Source organism: Aplidium turbinatum, chromosome 10 (genome assembly GCF_918807975.1).
Source record: "Aplidium turbinatum chromosome 10, kaAplTurb1.1, whole genome shotgun sequence".
Taxonomy (NCBI): domain Eukaryota; kingdom Metazoa; phylum Chordata; class Ascidiacea; order Aplousobranchia; family Polyclinidae; genus Aplidium; species Aplidium turbinatum.
In genome coordinates, this window is record NC_137481.1 from 11880555 (window position 1) to 11902462 (window position 21908).

Here is a 21908-nt window from a genome sequence, read left to right on the forward strand (position 1 = left end):
ATGTTGTTTGCATTGAATGTTACTATATTGATATATCTGAACTGTGTGTTGATTGACGCTGCAAATGAGGTAAAATCAGACCTACTTCCATTGGGAAAACAAAAGCCTACTCTAGGACCAATTAAAATTCTTCATTATGAGCCCACTCCTAACGACTTTTATCACAACTTTATTTGGTCCAGTGTACCTGTCTTAATTCGTACTAGAAATCCATCCTGGCTTGAAAGCTTTGCTTCATTAAAAAAATCTGATGCTTTAAGCAAACATTACGGAGACGTATTTGGGAGAGCATACAAGAGAACAGTTTGGACAAAAAGTTGGCCCCTAGAGATCAGATTAAAATTCAATAATTTTTTGGAAAAAAAGTCGGAAAATTTGTACTGGGACTCTCAGCTTCCTTTAAATAATAAACTTTTAAATCACGTCCCGCTGCCGTTGTTTTTGCAATGTCCGGCTTACAAAGACTGGATCAACGAGGGCACTGTTTTGTACACCAATCAAAACGCTAGTTCTGTTTTCCATCAAGACGATGCAGAAAACTTCTTCTTTCAAGTTTCTGGACAAAAAACGTGGCTTCTTACTGATCCTTCTTCTGGCCATAAAGCTTACGCCAATGATTTCGATACTCAACCTGGCTTGTCACCCGTCAATCCTGAAAGCATCGACTTGACAAAATATCCGCTAATTTCCGAAATCGATTTTTATGAAATCACAACAAAGCCTGGCGATATGTTGTACGTTCCTCAACAATGGTGGCATCAAGTTCGTTCCCACCATCCGCCGATCGTGTCAGTGAACTTGTGGAGTGAAATATTTTATTCACCTGAACACAATGATAAAGATGTTGTACTGAATTCACAAACATTTGCAGAGGCTCGCAAGGCTGCATCCCCTTCAATTGATTGTGAATGGGAAAGAGCAACTTTATACGATGCTCTGAAAAACGATCACAATCACTTTTTTCCGCTGCTTTCTCAGAACGCAGAAAAAAGCCTTTTCATATATTTTGGTTCTGATGAAGACGCTTTTTATGCAGTTAACCCGGAAAAGGGACAAGTTATTTGGAAGCGTACTACAAAGCAAGATGCAGGCTCCACTCCAGTATTACATGGGAAATCGGTATACTTTGCAGGAGAAGACTCCACGGTATACGCGTACGCTTCTGAATCTGGTGAACTGCTTTGGAAGACGTTGATCAGCAATGGAGTGGCTGCGTCGCTCAGACTTAATGCCGATGGCTCGATTTTGCTTGTCGCGGCTATTGCTGGGCAAGTTTACGGAATTGACACAAAGACTGGGAAAATATTATGGAAAATGAACATAAAAGGAGAAATCTGGTCTTCACCGCTTGTGTACAAAAATGGAATGATTGTATGTATATGGTTTGAAGATGCATTGGATGAAGGGGATCCAGTTGTTGTAATGCTCGACACACGGAATGGAAAAGAAATTTGGAAATACTCTATAAACGAGCCAATTTTTTCCTCTCCAGAAATTGACTTCATGAACGGCTTGCTCTACGTCTTAGACTACAGCGGGCGATTCCATGTTTTAGACGCAGAAACTGGAACAGTGACAAAAAATTTTCTTACCGAAGGTCCCTGTGAAGCTTCTCCGGTTTTGAGCCCAAAGTTTGACAAAGTGTACTTTATGACAATATTAGGAGTAACTAAGCGTGTAGATTTGAAAACGAGGAAAGTTGATTGGGAAACCGAATTTAACTTCGACAGCAAAAGCGACGCATTATCATCACCATTGTTGTCATCAAAATTCAATGTCTTGTACGTTGCTGTGGATGCCACTCTCAGTGCTCTAAATGCAGACACTGGAGAAACTTTATGGAAATTTTACGCCAATGGAACATTTATTTCAAGCCCCCGAATAGACAAAAGCCGAGTACTCTACATTGGTTGCAATGACGGCATACTGTATGCCATCAAAGCTGCAGACGGCACACTGGTGTGGAAGTTGCTAACTAATGGCCCTGTTGTCAGCAGTGTCGCAATGCATGACGAGTTCATGGAGGAAGGGAGTGCTGGTGGGCTGATAGCACGAAAATTCAAATAGTCTTGCTCAACTTACTCGTTGCATGTTAAATTGTTAATCCACCGATGTTTGATATCATGACCGCACGAAATTCACTGTACGGATTAAAATAACGTTTATTGTTAAAGAGCTTAATGAATATAAGTTGTTTCGAGTTTTGATATAGCGGATTGCTTTAAGAAATTGCACAGTAGTCTACTTGTTGAACCATAGGCATACGAAGCCGAGTAACGTGATCAAGTTTAACATCTTCAAGTTTATTACATATAGAAACACAAAACTACGTAGTTTTGTGTTTCTATATGTAGTAAACTTGACTTATTACATATAGAAACACAAGACTACGTAGTTTTGTGTTTCTATATGTAATAAACTTGAAGATGTTAAACTTGATCACGTTACTCGGCTTCGTATGCCTATGGTTCAACAAGACAAACTCTCTACCGAAGCTCTACTAGTCTACTTCTACATCATAAAGCTTGCAATTCAGTTGCTAGTAGGTGTGCCGTGTGAGTACACCATTTCAAGTGACGGAAATATTGTGGATTAATGGTAGCGTAAGCTGACAAATCATGTTGCTAATGTTACGACTGCTACAGACATCGCTTAACAATGATCAGTAATCTGACCAACCCGTAATTCAATCAATAGAATACAATAGAAAAGAACGATAATATGTTGTGCTGTTTATTGTGAAGGTTTGCATCGACAATAATTACATTTTTATAAAAATATATTTTAATTTGAAAAACTAACCACTTCAAACAAATCGATCTATACCTAGACAGCAAATCAATCGTGTGTTACACTGATTCTGCGGACGTTGAATCAATGTAAAAAACCCAATTGATTTGCTGTCTAGGCACAAGACAACATCATAAAAAAATCACGTCACTTCTTCTTTGATTCAACATTGTAGACGTTGAGACGATGTTGAATCAACGTGATATCGGGTTGGGAAACAAGATGAAAATCAGGCAACATCTAACGTCTGTAGCTCGTCGACTTCTAGAGCTTGAAGTGTTTGCTGAACGAATATCGAGCGAATGTCCTATGGGAAGAAATATTTGTTAATGTTTTTACGTTTAAAATAAAAGTTTGCCAATGGTTGGTTTAATATTGGTTAGTTTAAGATCTTTATCCTCGGACTGATAAAGCCTTGATTGGTTATTCCTGGTAGTTTCGCATATTTGTACAGGCTTTTGACGCAGGGCCGGTTACCGAGATTGGCACAGTCAAGTTTCCCATTGTTGAAGTGTTCTTGCCTGTGAATTATTTCATCTACTAGGTGCCGCTGAATAAAGAGTAGTTCTGGAAATGCGTTGCTCAAGCGCACACCCTAAGAGCCGAACCAGCGCCGCGTGAACTTGAGGCAGGCGCTCAACCACTGAGCTAACGCGGCGGGCATGAGTAACACGGTCTCAACAGTAATTCACGATCTCAACATTACCTGAGGATTCAGCGTAAACTTACTGGAAGTCGGTGGCGCTTTGCTGAAGCTATGGCATCCTGCAAGACGGAATGACGAACTAGAATTTGTATGGGAAGAGCCGTACCATCTGCAGAATCAAGCTCGCTGTAAACTTGCCGAAGTTTTTCCTGATTTGAAAACAAAAAACACATTTTGAATAAAAAAACATACAAGATTTTTTTTTAGAAAATATGAGTGTTAAGTAACAACAACGCATACGCGTAAGAAACAAGTAACAACTACGCAATTAAAAAGTAGGAAACAGTCTTTTTTATGTTTGTTTGTTTGTTTTTCATATCTTTATCCTGCATTGCGAGAAAGCGGACTTGAGCGCTATGCATCGGTGTACGCCTTCCGACGTACACCAGACCCACGCTGCAGCCGACGGCAATGTCTGTTTCCGGTTGTCTACTCTACTTATGACTTAAATTTAGTACTACCCATTACTCGAAATCGATCACTGGATAGAGGCAATTATCGTAAAGTTTCTTGCCCAGAGAAACAACAGCAAGTGCGAGTAGTTGGAGTCGAACATGCAGGCTCTAAAAGTATTTACTTGATGCTGAAAAGTACCACACAAGCCTAACAGTTAGAAAGACAAATATAATTATGAAAACAGATAAGACTTACGACAATGGACACAGGTTAAGAAATAAAACTCCAAAGAAACGGGCAGTCACAAAATGCCCGTCTACTTCTTCAGACGTGTAAACAACATCAGAAAAGCTATGTTTAAAAAACATACAAAATACCACGAAAATTTTCAACACTACGCTGCAGGTTTGCAGCTTAGCTACAATGTTTTGACTTCGGGTCATTTTTTATATACAAACCATCGAATATTTTTCTTCCGGGTCCTCCGACATGGAAAAGCGATGAGAATCTCCCAGACGGGAGCTCCCGTGATGCAGCACCAGCCACCAGATATCAGGAGTGATGGTGGGAGAAGGAGAAGGTTCCAGTTCGATGTAGAATCTTTTGTAGGAAGAACGTTCGGATGGAAGTTCGAAAGTAATCGCATCTTCAGGACCTATGTCCTGTAAAAAAAGTTTTGATGACAGCTCAGCAACAAAATTACGAGGCTTTTGCATTAAGTGACGTAACCAGTGGTTCTCAAATGTTTTTGCTATGTTGAAACATTATTTTCTCCCCCTTTTTGAAAATGCAATAGGCTATTTCACGCAATCAATACAAGATAGCCTGGTTCACGATTCAATGTAATGCATGAGCTTAGTTTGAAAGATTTATCATAATCTTAGTACGGTAATGCATGTAACGAATATACCATCCAATACACTTGGCTAGTGGTTTAATATTTTAGCCAATCAATCGCCCCTTTTGACTTTTTTCTTTCCATTAATTTTAAAATCGCCTACTTTGAGAACTACTGGCCCTAGCCTACTGTAGCCTACATTGAACTAAACACAGTTCAATATTAACTTTTTCATGCTACGCGATTGAACAAAGTGTCAGTACCAACTAGTTTTACGTCCTTTTAAGTCATCTTACCCAGTTTCATCATGGTAATTGGTACTGGAACCTTATTAACAGGCATGGTACAAAAAAAAAAACAATCGGAAACATCACTGTCAATCTTGGTGACCGGCCTTGGTCAGTGGTTCAAAGCTTCTACAAGTATGCAAAACTGCCAGGATTAAGCTCTTAAAGAAGCTTTCCCAGTCCGAGGATAAAAATTCAATCAATCAATCCATTTGAGCTGTTGCTTACTAGGCTACTCTAAGGAGCATTGCAATGCTATCATCCGACACGTCAAATCGTTCACACCTGCAATAATCTTTTGCACTACTAAAATATTAAAGAAAGTCGTTACCATTATCCTCTATCCTTCTCACCTTTTCTGGAGCTTGCAACTCAGATGATTTGGTAAACTTTGGCATCATTTGTCCAGACGCTACGCTCAAAGCACTAGGACGAAAAAGAAACGATTTCATTAAAAATAAAATGTTTAGTCAATACCTCATTAAATTTGAGTCTCTAAAAAAAATTTACAAGGTCTTACAGCGTCATGACCAATACAGAGAAATGCTGCTTGCGATAGGCCTACATCTATGGAATCCAAAGTAACGACATTAAAAAAACAAAACAGTCGATTACAAAAATTACTTAAAAACTCCGGTGAGGTGATCTCTATCAGCCGAGAAATAGATCAACATGTTGACGTAATCCAATCGAGAAGGAAGCTGTGAAAAAGATAAATTCAATATCAGAACCATTTCATTGGAATCGCAGCTGGGGTATTATTTGCATCTGTTTCCTTTACGTTAAACTAGCCTACACCATAGCACTGAAATTTCACTGATTATAGTAAGTAGGTTAGCTATGAAGAGATATGTGCATTGTGCAACCTCTTGATTCGCGGCTTAAGCCATCACGGAAGAAAGTTATGATAAGTTTAGAAAAAAACATAACAGCGTATGATTATAAATGACGTTTCTTCATTGCGTGGGTAGCCGTTGCATCACTGAAAAGACAAATTCATCAATCATGTAGCCTACGATTGTGCGTGGAAAAGAGTGATTAAATGAAAGATCTACCGCTAAAGTTAGTTCTAATAACTATTTGCAGAACACAATACAATGATGAATACGTCACGGCGTACCTGCTCCCAATCAGCAAACAAGGTGTAGAAGAAATCTTTGAGATTCCGATCACGATTGTAAGGATATGGCTCTTCAAGATCCTCTGGTGATTGCGGACGTGAATTTTGTCGACTTGAAAACCACAAATCAACCTGAAAGTTCAAACACTTTTTCTGAAAAAATGCTCAAAAATCCAGGCTTCGAAAGTAACGCAGAATTGTTCATATGATTCAGGCTTTCGCTTTATGTACTTTACCATTTTTTCGCTACCAGGCGAAATACATGACGCAATAGAAGAGTTTTGGTGACGCAGCACATGTAAGGAAAACGATGGTAATAATTTATCGCGCACTGTTGTATACAAATTCAAAATATAGCACATAGTTTAGCTTAGCAATGAAAACATATATAAAAACCAACGTACCATGTCATACTGGTCTTTAGTGATCCAACCGTTCCCAGCAACATCAACTTCAACGAATGCATTTCTGACAGTTAGAAGGTGCTCACACGTTGGCCTGGGCCAAGGCTGGGCAGCGAGCAACAGGAACTTTCTCCAATCAATGTATTCAGATTGTGGGGCAAGATGGCCGCACAGGTCCAACAGCTGTGGAAGTAGGGGAAGGTGGGGTTAGTTGAGTCATGTTTCAGATTTTTCCTTATAATTTTTCACCTATTGTAGATACACTTATGAAACTCTAAGTGAAACAAAGGTAATGAAGTATGGTTGCTACTACCCATTTATCAAAATGTCATCTCCCATTTAATTGCCATTTTTATTACCTCGAACACAGAGCACCGTTTGACTCAACCAACTCCGCATGCAGGGTTAGTTGAGTCAGTGGGTGGGGTTAGTTGAGGCGCAATTGCATTCATGAGATGCATAACTTTTTGGGGCTATTGGGCACCGTCCCCATATGGCAGACTGGCACCTCTGATCTATACCATCAATGAACGTTTATTGTACCCAGAAGTGGGGAATAACCTACTTTGTAATATGAGCCACAGGAAATATTAAAAATACCAGGCGGGCCACATGGCTCCTCCAAATTCGCCCGTTTCCACAAACTTTCTATAAAAAAAAGAGTTTTCACAGCAACCAGCAGACACAAATTTTCTTCGAATTTGCCCGACTTCATGCCATTTCTCTAAAAAAAATTTAAAAAAAGGTCTTCACCGCAACCAGGCCCAAATTTCTCTCGATTTCGCCCGACTTCATGCCATTTCTCTAAAAAAAAGGTCTTCATACCGCCCAGACCCAAATTTCGCACGTATATCGAAAGTGACGTGAAATCTAATACTTTTCATGCTCCCACAGGCCACATTATATTGCTTCGCGAACCACATTTGGCCCGCGGGCCGTAAGTTCCCTACCCCTGAATTAATCACAAGTGGGACATGTTGTCGGTGCACGCCAAATGTGCCCAACTGTTGCATTGGAAACATGTAGAACTACTACTTCCACCATAGGACAGCACGAGTTGCATCCAGTGCAGCAACAACAAATCGAGCAATTCCAAGAGTATTGATGGTGCCGATCATAGTCACTGAATCTCCTCTATCCCAAATTGTTTCATGCCTTGTTTGTGGTTTGAGTATCCCATCTTTACTTTAGAAGCATCAGCTCCAGTTTCATTTATCTTCTTCAAATATCTACGAAACGTTTCTTTGTCCACACCAACTCTTTCTGCTGCCTTTCTTAACGACATAGCCTACCATCTTGCACTAACTTCAAACCAGCTTCAAAAGTCTCCATAAACCATTGTCCACGACCAGTTTTTTTCATTAATTTTTAAGACTTAATTTGAAAATATTTTAAAGCTAAACAGAAAAGTAATAATCAAATAATAGCTCATTTTGTCTAAGTAACTGAATTAATAATGCGCGTTTAGCAATAAAATTCAGAAGAAAGATTTCAGCAGCCTGCAACTTGAGATATAGGGTTAGTTGAGTCACTGCCTCAACTAGCCCCGCAGCAATTGACTCAACCAACCCCAATCCTTCCTCGTGACAATTATTGAAAGTATTATCTATACGTAAAGCTTTATCAGTTTTACACAAATACACTTTGCATAAGATAGCTATAAACTATATGAAACTTTGACGCTATCTTCGCTTACGCCTAGCATAGCTTCAGCATCCCAATCAACTTTGAGCTGAAAATATTTACTTTTTAGTCAAAAAAATGGCATTTTGCTGACTGTATAACCTGTATAACTTACACAGCTGCTAAAACAAGATGGACGCAGTTACCCATAATTCTCATTATTTCAAGCAATTAATCTTCACGAAGTCATGCTTGGTTAGTCAGAAAACAATGGTGACTCAACTAACCCACTGACTCAACTAACCCCACCTTCCCCTACGAGGTGATGATGAAGAAAATAATCTTCTCGTAACAAAAATTCATGCTAAAAGCGGCTTTATCTCAGCTAGTCAACTCGTACTGTTTACATTGATTCAACGCCTGCAAACGTGGCATTGCCGGACTACAGTGGGAGGCTACTTGAGAACAGCCAGACTTTAGCACCCTCATCCAATACACAAAGACCTTCCAATCTGTTTGGTGGACGTAGGATGGTACAGTCATTGATGACATGATCTGCGGTTTGTTCCTTAGCGTCATAGTCTCAAAAAGATGCCACTCCTCATTAGTGCATAGTTGAACAAAAAGTCTAACGCCAGTATAAAGACCTTTAAGACTCGTGGTTATCTCGATAGGGACAGAGCAGTGGGGTGGATATCAGCACCGGGATGAAAGGACAGCACCTACTTGCATTGGCTTTCCCATTCCATAACTTAAAGAAGAATTGCTTTACGCTTAAATGCAATCATGATTCACTTAGAACAAAACTATTTACAATCGCAGTTTTCAATCAAGAACACTTCACTGATGTACCTGCGAGTAAGAGATGTTCATCCACATGTCCGGTAGAGCATCAAGACCATGAGTCAAAGCAGCCACGTCAGCAAGTAATTCCACGAACGCTTTGTTGATTATCATGCCGCCGGGCGCAACCTCTATAAGTGTGGGTGTCAGGTTACCATGTTAAATGTGGAATAAATTGTGAATGTCAACTAAACATTTGTCTATGGCTCGCATTCTCTTACACAATAGTTTTTCAAACTTTAAACCATCGTAGCTTTTCGGTTAAATACAAAAGATCGAAGAATAATATAATGTATGGACTTGGGAGCAACGTTTCCCACCTTTGAATTGCTCGAAAAGATTGCGGAGTTGAACGATGGTGAATACATCGACCTGGGTCGTTTCCACTGACGGTGGGCGAGGCGGGGGAGGGGGAGAGGCCACAACTTTTCTTTCGCTGTTGATCACAAACTCCTAAACGGTGCATCAAAGTGTCAGATGTAAAACTTACAGCTAGTAAAAAAGTCTACCTTGAGATTGATTGATTGATTGATTGATTGAATCTTTATCCTCGGACTGGGAAAGCTTCTTGCAGAGCTTAATCCTGGCAGTTTCGCATACTTGTAGAGGCTTTGAATCACTGACGCAGGCCCGGTCACCGAGATTGACAGAGTGAAGTTTCCGATTGTTGAAGTCTTGTTGCCAGGGAATTATTCCATCCATTAGATGCCGCTGAATGGAGAGCAGTCCTTAACGTGCGTTGCTCAAGCGCACACCCCGAGAGTCGAACCAGCGGCCCTTGATCTTGAAGCTTCTTCGTTCCAGAAGTGACGCGCTAACCAATTGAGCTATCGGGGCGGTTTTCTCAAAATGAAGAGAAAATTAAATGTCAACGAAAAACGTTTTAGGTTAAAAGAAAATCAGTAAGTTTGGAGAGATTTTTTTCATCTAAATTCATAATTTTCAATTTGATAACTTTGCACCTGATATTCAGTCCCTTGGTTTTTTAAAAAAGATCCCAATTGGGTAACGTTGCTTTTGTTTATGTAACCCAAAATTTAACAAGAATAATCAGCTTGTAGGCAACATAAATAGCTACTTTGATGTAAAACAAACGCATATTCAGAGCGATGTTTATTCGAAAAAGTTTTGAAATTATTCAACATTAACTTTCAAACAAAAGAATCTTTAAATTCCACGACATTCTGTGGTGGCCTAAAAACAGCAGGAAGGCCACTAGAGACAACGTAAAAAGTTACAAGTTTAAACTGTTTGACAATTGCAGTATAAGTAAATACTAGACTGCTTACATCTTGATGAAGTCGAAGTTCTTCTTTCAATTTTTCTCCTTCTTCGATGTGGTGACGTGCAAAAGTACTCAGCGCATCGACAGCCGCCATTTCACGCAGGTACCGAGCTCCCAACCAATCGTTCATGTCCATGAAAGTTTGATCGGATTTGGTGTGCAGGTCAGTCAGTGTCAAGCTTGCTCGGTTCCTGTGAAAACAGCAAGTATCAGACGCTGTTGAAAAAGGTAACAGCTTAAACATGGTCATAGATTTGATGAAGCAAAGCATAAGCGACAAGGTAAAAACGAGTGTGGTTTAAAAAAACAAGATAATAACAAGAGAGAGTAACATTGAGGTGGTCTTTTTAATCTCTTGTTTTCGCAAACCATTCTCACTTTTTCTCACCCCTTATGCTTTTCTTTATTAAATCTATGAACATGCATTTATTGAGTTCCATTAAGGATAGGGGATCTCCTGACTACGAAGCAGCAGGCCAGCGATTCTCCATCAAGTATCAGTTCAGTATTTTTTATTAAAAATGCATGGAGAATCAGCAGAGCCCTATTTATGGCATATGCATTTCGCTCTACTACTGTAGAGAATCATTAGTGCCTTATTCAAATAGATTTAAATAGATTCTATTTGAATAAGGCACTAATGATGCTCTACAATAGTAGAGCGAAATGCATATGCCATAAATAGAGCTTTGCTGATTCTCCATGCATTTTTAATAAAAAATCTATGACCATTTTAAAGCTTTTAACGTTGAAAAGAGGCAAGTGTTCAGCAATATACGATAAGATGGCAAACATTGTTTCAACGTTACTTGATCAATTCAAGCCTTTCTTTGACTCCAGCTTCTTCTTGGAAAAGCGCGCCCAGATATTCATTCCGCAACCGAACAGTGGTTTGCCTTTTTCTTTTATCTTCTTCGCTCTCCTCTTCTATTGGTGTAGGAGGAGTGGGAGTTGGAGTTTTGCTCTTTCCCCCTTTACCTTTCTTTCCCTTTGCACTTTTTCCGCCTCCCTTTTTACCACCTGCTTGTAAACCAAAACAAAAATTGCTTTAAAAAATATCGTTTACACTTGAAAATAGTATTTTGTTGTAAAATGCAGTAAAAAAAAAATTGAACAGCCAGGTAATTGTACCAAATATAGAATCTACTAAATCACTAGCTGTTGTCAAATTACGAGTGGACTCCCTTTCATACAAAATGGAGCAACAGTATGAGGGTAGTTATCAAAAAAAACTTTTTTCAGTGGTAACTTGGCAACGAACACACTCAATAAAGAGGAATCGGTATGTTTTCTTTTGTAGTTACTGCACTGATGACACCCAGAAGGTCAAAACAGAGGCTCTGTCTTTAATTATTGCTCTTCAACAACTTGTTGCTCTGATGGACTGACGGTCATTTTGAAAAGTCAATTTGCTTATCATAGTCACTATTAGCTTTAACACGTTTAAGTGCCGGTTCAATGTTGAGCACTTCCCACACTATCACTTCAGTCACCTTTCTTGTCGGGAAGAAGCAACGTCGCCTTCGCTCGCGCCTCTTCCTCCTTGAGACGTTTTTCTTCCTCTTCTTCCGCCTCCTTTTCACTCACACGGCTGTGCACTGTTGAGGTGATAATGCTGAAAAACAAACCAGACAATTAAAAACAGTTTAGGCTGAAAGAACGTTCGTTCAAATAACAATTGGCTGATTCTGAAGAAGCAAACGTAAAAAAAGCAACTTTAACACCATCGTATAATGGGCTATATCAGAGGTTTTAAGAGTCATGAAAACTTAACTCACTTACAATGACTAATTTTAAGTTAATTAAGGCTTAATACTAAACAGTATAAAAGAGGAAAAATATAAACTCTACCGACTTAAAATAAATCAAATCAATGTTTGAATCACACTCTTGCAAAACCTTTGTGCTACTTCTGCTTTCTAGCAACAGCCTAGCCAGCATTGGCAACAGACACTTTGAAGCGAAAACCTGATCACATTGAAATTATAATGTTGCATGAATAATTGAATATATGAGCATAAATAGTTTTGTGAAATATTAGGCATTGTACGTGTAATTTTGAACAAATTTCAAAAACATTGACATGAAAGAACATTTAGATCTTAATCCTGAGCCTACTTTAATGCAAAGTTGTATGCTTCAGCTACTGTCTTCTCCTCCAAATTTTCCTCTCCTACTGGACTTTCACTTCCTTGAGGAGGAGCAGCAGCAGCTTTTCCCTTCTTTCCTTTAGCACCATCATCTCCTGTTTGTGTCCCAATGGCTGCTCCTCGTTGAACCAATGGGATCTTGGTCCGACTTCCGCTGACCATTAAACTGGTGCCATCATCTGATGTGGAGGAATCAAAGAACAAGGATTACAGAGCGCAAAAGAAGAGTAGACGAGTTTCACCGGAAGAAGTGATTATGATCGATAAGATAAAATCTAAGAAGCTTTTCGGAACCCATGTTAGATGCAAAGCGTGTTACGTAAACAAAAGCATCAAAGAGGTAAGACAGTAAATTTAGTTTTGCCTCGAGCTTTTACAGTAAGCCTACAAGCCACACATGTGGCTTTTTAAGTCAGTATTTATTTAACCGAAAAACCCTTTTGTGTATTACTTCATTGATGCGGTATTGAAATGACCGGAGATCTTCTGATACTGACATGCTGAGAAATTAAACGAATCGCACATACTTGAACAACACAAGGAACCATGTTATATACTATTACTAGGCGTATATTAAAAAAGATAAAGCATCAACTTACTGTCATTTACAGCTTCTTCACTGCTCTTCTTGACTGCTTTCAACTGCGAGGCTTGTGGAGACACAGACGGGTCACTGCGTAGTAAAGTGTTATCGCTGATAGAGTTTCAGTAGAAAGTTTTTATTGTTGAATAGAATATGAAATGAAATCGAAATGTCCTTCTCTGAACAATATTTTCGAATTTACAAGCGTTGGTCAGCAAGTTACAAGTTGACAATTTATTCAAATGTTTATTTTCTCACGTTTTTTAACAGTTCTCACATTAAATAAGTAACATACATTCAGTGCATGCAAAGCGTTAGTTTATAAATCATAAACTTGTCAAACGAAACTTCATTGCAGCGAGCGACTGATGCAGTGTGTCCAAACCATAACGATCTACGCACACAGTCCTTCCCAACGTGCGAAACCATAATAATGAGTTGATGCAATTTCGATTTCTAACTCTAAGCTAACAGTACTTTATACTTTTATTGAAATTATAGCTACGGAAAACCAAATTGCGAAAGTGTAATCACCAACTCTCAAATCAATGCAAAACTCTTGGTTTCACTTTGAAGAGATGACAAATCTTCCGTGTCATCAGTGTTGCCAGATGCTTATCGGATTTCTAGCACAAATGTTAAAATCTAACTTGAAGCTTTGATGGCAACAGTAGCACAAACGTTGCCCAACATATACTTCAAGACTATGTGTATCGACTACTGCTCAGACTGTCAACTTATACTAGCAATTCCGACTGCTATCAAGCGTAGCAGATCAGCCTCCAGTCCAGTGGTTCCCAACCTTTTTTGGTGTCGGGGCCGAATTTCAAACTTCAGAGTGCGTATGGAGCCGCATGAAAACACTCAAGTAAATATAGCGAAAATTTTAAAGCATGAAAGCATGTACCAACGAATAGCGACACTAACAAGAAAAATATCACAAATCAATTTAATGTCCAACTTGGCATTGGCTTTGAGCCAAGTTTGTCAAAGCGAGGCGCAATTGCAGAGGATGCAGTAGCTGCTTGAGGTGCTCATCGGTCAACCGATTGCGATATTTATTTTTGATTCTGATCATTTTGCTGAAAAGTGCTTCATTTGCGTAAGTTGATCCAAATACAGAGGCGTTTTTCTGGGCATTGGTTTTCAAGTTGAGATACTTTTCCTCTAGAATTCGACTCCAAAATTCAAGTAGCAACTCCAATTGTAAATTATCAGGAGCAGTGGCCGCATTAACTGCAATAGGATTTGATTTATAATTTCACATGTCGTACCCCCTGCTTTGGTACTTCGTACCCCCAAACGGTACACGTACCCCTGGTAAAGAACCCCTGATGTAAGATGTAAAATGAAAAGTTCACTGACAGTCCAACCTCTACGACACAACGACAATGCACAGTTTGTAAACAATTTTGACAAGTCAAAAAATAATCGCCTTAATTATTATAAATAGATTTTTTATATGTTTTGTGGGATTTTCAGGGGTCAATGAGAGCCGCAAGAAGGCTAGCTTGGAGCCGCATGCGGCTCTAAGAGCCGCGGTTGGGAATCACTGCTCCAGTCGAAGCTGGCATGTTGGTACATCCTGTGTATGTAGATCTCCATGGTCCAAACATATTACCTTCCTATTGTAACAGCGCTATGGGAGGCACTCAGCTCCTGTCCTCCAACATCCAACTCCACCAACGGCATCCGATGGAAGTTGCTCGCGGGTCCAATCTCTCCAGGAGTCTTAACTTGCATCCCTCCGTAATAGTCCTTGAGCACGTGAACAGTGTCTTGAAAGCGATCCACTTCCGCCTGCAAGATTCGACTATTTCACATCTCAAAGCAACGTTGGATTACGAAAATCCACAAAGAAAGAGCCAAATATATTTTCAAAATACATAGTGACTTATGGTAAGGACAAAGTAGTCACAGACACAATGTATCCAGACTAACATAGGAAACTATTCCCTTAACGACACAAACCACATTGCGCTAAAATAAAGCAAGTACTAACCACTGGCAGTTCACTAAAATGTCGAGAATCAATCTGCTGGCTTCTTTGATAGAGCTCATATTTCTGAATCCTGATTTTAAAAAAAGCATCTACAAAGTTTTTCGATACAAATGAAGCAAGTCGAAATGATAAAAGTAAGTTTTTTTTTATAGTACTGTAATAAAAAGGGTCACCTGCATCAGGGTTAAGTAGTGGTTTGTTAGAACTCCCAGATGGTCTTCCATCCAACCTTCGTTTATCAAATTTGCTCTTTCTGTCTCCACTTGCTCTTTCCTTGTGTCGCAAATATCCCACAAGCGCTCACGGAGATCCTAAAAAGAACAACGTCATCATCATCGTTTTCTCACCGGCCACAGCCTACAAGTTGTTTTACTTTCAACAAAGTCAGCAAGTTATGGTGCACGTGAAATGATTTGAAGCCGTGTCTTGGGGTCAAAATCAACACAACAACGACTGAGAGTGATTGCATATTGAAAGTCGACAAACCCACAACACACAGATCGTATCAAGTTGGCACGGCAAATGTGGTCCAACGGCACAAACAGTAATGCCAAAAAACAACACAACTAATTTTTGAGCAGTCAATAAATTTTGCATAATTTACACCAAACTCTTACATCCAGCCTCTGATGCAATTCAGCCTTCAATTCCTCATCCTTCCTCAGGTCACTTGTTACATCGTTGTAATCTTTCTGCCAGGCACTGACGAATATCTGCTTATGGTCAGGTCTCGTCAGGTGCTCACGGAAGTCTTTTCGGATGTTGTACAAATATCTATCAGTAGTTTACAAATTACTAAAATTCGTGGAACTTTTGAAAGTTGACAACGTAGAAAAAGCAGTGAATGGTGAAATCAACTGTATCCGATTGTTGTAATATTCTGAAGTTCGGTGCTGAAGTCGCTTCTAAGAAATAAACTTTCCACAACGCCAAAAAATAACGCAAGAAAAGAAACAAAAAGGAAACTCACGTATTGGTCGCTGTGACAATAAAAAGAAAAGAGATACAACAACAAAATCACTAACTAACGAGGTTCATCTTGGTTTCAGCAACAAAAATTCAACACACTGTTTTACGTCGTCCGTCTTACCTTATGATGCTCTCACGCTCAAAGCGAACTTGACGGAAAATGAACTTGGTCATTTTGAGATAGTTGTTTTCCGTGTTCTCCCAATAAGGAACAAGAGCGTGCACCAGGGAATGTGGCAGATCTTCACTCACGTATACCCAGTCCGCATCTCCCGGCTGAGGTTGGGGAGGACCAACTGGCTCCTCTACTGCTGGTTCTGGATGAAGGATCGGACTGGGAGACCTTGACTTCTTCCTACCTTTCGGACTGAAAAAAGATATTCTTCGCTATGAATTGAAATCCACGATAAGCAGTAATGGTGTGTTAATAAGTTAAGTCTATTTCACAACCTTGACGTCATCGCCATTCAAGTTTTCGACAATATGTACATAGTAGTTGGCAGTCTTCGATTAACTCAATATTTGAGGGCAGAAACGAATAGAAAGTCAAAAACAACAGACTCGTTCGTTGGTCACATGACTATAATGTGCGGCTTTCCTTGGCAGCACAAGTCTGCATTAGGTCTAGCACCGATTAGGGAAAGAATGAATGCGAGAAACAAAGAAACTAAACGTTGTTTTGTCGCATTACAGAATAGTTCGACAAAGTCACCTCATGGTCTCTAGCGGTCTATGGACAAAATCTGAACAGGAAACTCTAAAATCACCTCTTTCCAGAATGAATTCTACTTTTCGATTTTCCACCTTTATCACCCGACTCAGACTTCTTTCTTCCACGGCCTGACCCTTTGGGAGACTTCACATTTTCACTCGATGGCTTCGATTTTCGGCTAAATCAAAAGAATGTAACTTATGCTGTGTTGATAGTTCAATGAACGAAATAAATTGATCTATTTTTGTGAATAAAAAAACATCCGTAAGTAACACAGTTGTAATAGCAGATCAGATTCTGAACAGACAGCAAGTAGCGAAAGAATAAATACTAAAATAGTCATCAAATTAGGTGCTCCATTGATAATGGAGGTTGAGATAGTATTATCGATAGCGTAAGGAAGCCAACTTTTGTGTCCACCCTGCAGCGCGCCATTAAGTGTCGTGCCAAGACACAGCTGCGTGATTTCAGTGGGTTTCGAACCGATGACTTATGAAGGCTCAGCCTTTTACCACTCAACCACACAATTGTAGATGGTCATCAGTGTTGACTTCTATCAAAGATGATCCTTACTGGCTGGAGCGAGATTCTGATCTTGGCGTTTCTGTGCTTTCCGCGGGAGGAGGAGGAGTAGATATTGGAAGAGGAGGAACTTGTGCAACTTTCAATATCTCACTTTCTGATTCCTTTTGTAGCTCTTTCTCTGCATCTTGTTTCGCTTGAATCTGCAAAAACACAAAAGATTCAAAGATGAAAACAAGCGAACAAGACAAGAACCAGTGGCACTGATGCTACTACTACAACTACAGAAAAACTCATTTGTCCATAAGCTTTTAAGGTAACCTGATAAAAAAGGATCCCTGGAAGAAAGGTAAACCTGAGGCACAGAAAAGGTTCGATCAAGCAAAAACATATGAAAGTTTAAGGAGGTAAGGAACTCCCACAATAATGACTTGCCAAAATCAGACCCACAAAATACTGCTCTATCAAGATCGTTCATGCGTAGCAATGAAAAAATAACTGTATCTTCAGCGGTAAAAATGAGCTCAAGTGCATACCGACCTTGTCTAAAGTATCGAAAAAACACTGTTGAAGATCATCATACACAGTTTGAGGGTCATGGTCTGCGTCAACGTGACGTATGGTCGATACTTCCGCGTACAACTTCTCCAACGTTCCCCAGTTCTTGTGGAACTCTAAAAAAAATAAGCTGACACTTTCGAAATGGTAAATTCCTTCCATACAAGCTAGTCAGTAGCCATAAAAACGACATAAAAAAGATCACACGCGTTTTTTGTTTTGTTTTTTCACCCAACTTTTCTTGAGTAGCAGCAGCAATCAGAGCTCACCTGATATTCTTTGCTGAACTTGTTCTTTGTCAAAAGCGACATCTTTAATTGGAACGACTTGCTCAGTGTTTGCGTGTCCAGTTTGGCTTCCTAGCGGAGGTGGACGGAACTCAGCGTGGTATGATTCGTTCGCTTCTTTCGCTTCTGTTGACAATGCGATAAAACCCGATAAAAATTGAAACCTACAGCAAACGTGTGAGATTGCGGTCGACCCTGTTGTCACTCTGACTTAGTCGACAACAGAAGTGTTTCTAGCCCGGTTCAATTTGGTATCAACGTTCAAAAATTGACTTTCTCAGAAACGTAAAATAACTTCAATGAAAGTAACTAAAATATCCCGTATTGCAGTTGGTGATACGAGTCGTTTTGAACCTACCAGTCCTGCCGTAAGCTCTCTTCAGTACCAATTCGTCGTTCAAGTCCAACACAATGACAACATCGATGCCTGAAACGACTGGTGGAAACTTCGCGACTGGTGTCGGGTCATTCACGATAGTCGACTTCCTAAGCAAAAGCAAAAGAAAACAAATTTATGTATTAAATTAACGTTGATACTATATTAACTAGTTAACATAGTTGATATTGTGAAGAAAGAGGCGTTCTTCCCGGCTATCAGCACAAGGCTGAGCACTCACTAGTACAGCGAGCAGTTGCGATTCGCTAACCATAACGGTGTAGCTTTCACGCTAGCCATTCAGACCATCCAATCAACAATATGTTTCTCGGCAGCCGATTTGTAGCAAGAATTGACAGCGATAGACACGTGTTTCGCCCATGAGGCTGGGCTCATCAGTATCGCACCGTATTCTAGCCACAAACTCTTGCTACAAATCGGCTGCCGAGAAACATATTGTTGATTGGATGGTCTGAATGGCTAGCGTGGAAGCTACACCGTTATGGTTAGCGAATCGCAACTGCTCGCTGTACTAGTGAGTGCTCAGCTTTGTGCTGATAGCCGCGCCCGGCCCATCGCAGGCCATCTTTCTGGGCTATGCAGAAGGAGCATGTCTCCCTGGCCCGCTCCGCCATTCTAAATTTGCGGACGGATCATGAAACGTTTTCGATCCACACTCTCCCTCCACAGGTACCTCGACTCCCCAGCCTGGTCCCCGCGACCTAAGCTGGTGGACTTACCCCTCCGGGTGCATCGTCACCCCTAAATCACGCCGCTCCCCGCCGCCGCGGGGTGTGGCAGACCGGTTTCTTAAAGTCTTCGACCTGGCTATGTTTGTTTGTGCTCTCTCGCCGTGTCAATCCTTTGTACCCGTGCGCTGTTGATGCGAATAAAACAGTTGAACATACGGTGCGATACTGATGAGCCCAGCCTCATGGGCGAAACATGTGTCTATCGCTGTCAACTCTTGCTACAAATCGGCTGCCGAGAAACATATAATTAATATTGTCATAATTACTTGGATCCTTTTCTTTTCACGGGTGGGTTTTGCGATACATCTTTTCCAGTCAAAGCTTTTTCGAATGTTATAGCCTGCTCAACAGTGGTCGGAAATCCATCCAGTACCCAACCAGTTCCATCAGGAATCCTGCGGATGGCCTCGACTATCACCTCAACTAAAACCGATTCAGGAACTGGTAGTCCTTTCTTGAGGTAACCCTTGTGTAAAAATATCTAATGAGTGTATGCTCAAGTGAACAGCCGATATTGCAAAGTTTCAAGTAATATGGAAACGCATGACATGACACTACGTCATATGTTGATTCTCTTGAAGCATAAAAACTAGTTTATCAAAAACTTTAAAATATCTCTTTTGTTTAATGAAGAGATTACCTAGCAATTTATCAGTGTAACATACGAATTTTAGGCTAAAGAAGAGAAAGTCGTGACATGTTGAAAGGTGATCAGAAGAGAGAATGTAAAGAGGATAAAATTCTGTGGCAGCAACTTACCATTGCTTGCTTTCCTAACTTGGCTCTGAGCGAATATCGCGGCTCTGTAGTTTTGCTCGGAATTTCATTTCCTTCTTCATCATACGTCACTTCCTTTTCAGCGTCTCGTTTCTCTTCACCTTCCCCTGGTGATAAAGATCGATCATACGTTGTTATTTTTGTTGTTGTAAATTTTATGATGTTCTCGCTTAAAACACATTTCTAATACGTTATTTGCCATTATTAATTGATTGAGTTTCGCTTTTAGCAGCATGATCGTTGCTTTCTTCACAGTGTAGATTCTAACGATCTGTTTTAGCCTGATGCTGCGAGTTCGTTGTGGCAATATCGAATTACACTAGCTTTCGAAACATATGTGCTATGACGAATGGTCTCAACGTTCAAAAAATTAGTCATTATTAGTTTGTCGCAACTTACCAACATCGTTTTCAAGCAGCTGAACAGAGTCCGTGTTGTCGATCCCTGGTCTGCTATTTTCCATTGTGACCAACGTTACAGGTGCTATACCTTCCAATGACACTGCCAAAGAATGTAGGACCAGTAAATACAATGCGAAACCTTATATTTTTCTTACACCATAAACAAAAAATATATGTAAAAAATGCCAAATTTAAAGATTACTCTTGAACATACCAACATTACTGGCCAAGCAATAGCATTTTTTAAACATTTTATAAACTTCTAAGCGCTTTTAATTTTAAAGTTTAAAAAAGCGCAATGGACTTACTTGCGCTATGCAAGGGAGCAGTGGTATCCAGTTCAATGGTTTGAAAAGATTCAACGGCCGCAGCAAGCAACTTGTCGACTGAGAGGCAAACGATGCGATGGTTTTGGCAGAGGCGAGCTAAGGCGGTCGACTTGCCAGAAAACATTTTTCCAACCACGGCCGCTCTGATTGAAAACTCGGGAAATATCGGAGGAGGCGTGGGAGGCTGAATGTAATAGCAAACAGGGTTAATATAGAATTTTAAATACTGACAGAAACTACAATAGCAAAACCTGTAATATTTTTTTTTCATTCATAAGAGCATCACCATTCATGTTCAGCCTGTGGTAACCCACTGGCTTCCACTTTTCTTGCCAATCCAGTCGATCGTGTGTTTTTATGTACGTTTATTGTTCTGCATTCTTTATCAATTTCGTCTCTCCATCTCATTTTTGGCTTTCCTCGTTTGCGTTTATTTTCTCAGGGTGTCCAAGCTCATAGAAGCATAACAGAATATGCGTTTTTGAGCAGTCATTTTTGGCGCTGCAAAGCAATTACTGGAAGTCAAAACACTTTTTTTCAAATCACTCACCGGTGTCGGAGCCACAATGCTAAATATTCTATGTAGAATGTGCCCGAGAATGTTGTTGTTGGCCGGGGTTTGTTTCACGACTGCGTCTTCATGAGGGGACCACTCCCCGACCATATTCTAAATAAAGTGCAAAAATCAGACGTGAAAATTTTGATAAACTCTGTCAAATTTAACGATAAATCTGCATTGTAGCACAACATGCATCCACAAATCTGCAACGATTTTGTAAACTTGCATAAAAAGTTGCGGTTGCTATAACCCGCATAGATAATACACTCTAGAAATCGTGCATTTGTTTTTTATACAAACAAGCGGCATCTTACTTTGTATTCTGCAAAATCTTGATTATCCAAAAGCTCTTCTCTGCTCATGTCTAACTCAGCTTGTTTGCTACCATCGCTTTCAATGTAGAGAGGTTGGCCAGACAGCACAAGTTCCCTCCACTCTCGAACAAGCTTGTCCGGGACTTTTCTGCAGAAAATATTTTTCCAGTTAGCAAAATCTGTCTTTTTTACATTGATTCAACGACAGAAGACGTTGAATCAATGTAAAAAGGGCAGATTTTTCTATTTGGGCTTAAAATGCGACGCAAGAGCATTAAGAAACTGTTCAACATATCAGTGTCTACTTATAGTTGTTACACTTTTG

General features: G+C 40.0%; 2 protein-coding genes across 4 annotated transcripts in view; one reads left to right on the forward strand and one right to left on the reverse strand.

Moving 5' to 3' along the window:
• LOC145778962 (uncharacterized) lies at positions 1-2724 on the forward strand. Its single transcript, XM_082590548.1, has one exon. It carries the CDS (start codon positions 1-3, stop codon positions 2065-2067), a length of 2067 nt encoding a protein of 688 aa, XP_082446674.1. The 3' UTR covers positions 2068-2724.
• The window catches only part of LOC145777903 (sperm flagellar protein 2-like), a 26540-nt gene continuing 7344 nt past the window's right edge, over positions 2713-21908 (reverse strand). Inside the window, exons 13-42 of one of the 3 annotated variants that reach the window (XR_014290394.1) lie at positions 21584-21731; positions 21261-21377; positions 20690-20894; positions 20380-20481; positions 19963-20087; positions 19470-19669; positions 18434-18561; positions 18058-18201; positions 17771-17904; positions 17282-17433; positions 16764-16886; positions 16118-16363; positions 15645-15801; positions 15201-15338; positions 14647-14825; positions 13042-13115; positions 12411-12621; positions 11786-11907; positions 11102-11315; positions 10297-10483; positions 9328-9460; positions 9017-9138; positions 6542-6724; positions 6138-6269; positions 5642-5718; positions 5371-5443; positions 4351-4554; positions 3520-3645; positions 2914-3097; positions 2713-2828 (exon numbers count right to left, since the gene is read on the reverse strand). Coding sequence is in view for 2 of the 3 variants with exons in the window: in XM_082589259.1 (XP_082445385.1) it covers positions 3020-3097; positions 3520-3645; positions 4351-4554; positions 5371-5443; positions 5642-5718; positions 6138-6269; positions 6542-6724; positions 9017-9138; positions 9328-9460; positions 10297-10483; positions 11102-11315; positions 11786-11907; positions 12411-12621; positions 13042-13115; positions 14647-14825; positions 15201-15338; positions 15645-15801; positions 16118-16363; positions 16764-16886; positions 17282-17433; positions 17771-17904; positions 18058-18201; positions 18434-18561; positions 19470-19669; positions 19963-20087; positions 20380-20481; positions 20690-20894; positions 21261-21377; positions 21584-21731 (4234 nt within the window). In the remaining variant the exon portion in view is untranslated. Of the gene's footprint in view, positions 3098-3519; positions 3646-4350; positions 4555-5370; positions 5444-5641; positions 5719-6137; positions 6270-6541; positions 6725-9016; positions 9139-9327; positions 9461-10296; positions 10484-11101; positions 11316-11785; positions 11908-12410; positions 12622-13041; positions 13116-14646; positions 14826-15200; positions 15339-15644; positions 15802-16117; positions 16364-16763; positions 16887-17281; positions 17434-17770; positions 17905-18057; positions 18202-18433; positions 18562-19469; positions 19670-19962; positions 20088-20379; positions 20482-20689; positions 20895-21260; positions 21378-21583; positions 21732-21908 lie in introns of all 3 variants that reach the window. The other 2 variants (XM_082589260.1, XM_082589259.1) reach the window with 2 other exon arrangements.

Excerpts from the sequence above, each read along its gene's own strand:
- LOC145778962 (XM_082590548.1), top strand. The coding sequence starts at position 1 with ATGTTGTTTGCATTGAATGTTACTATATTGATATATCTGAACTGTGTG.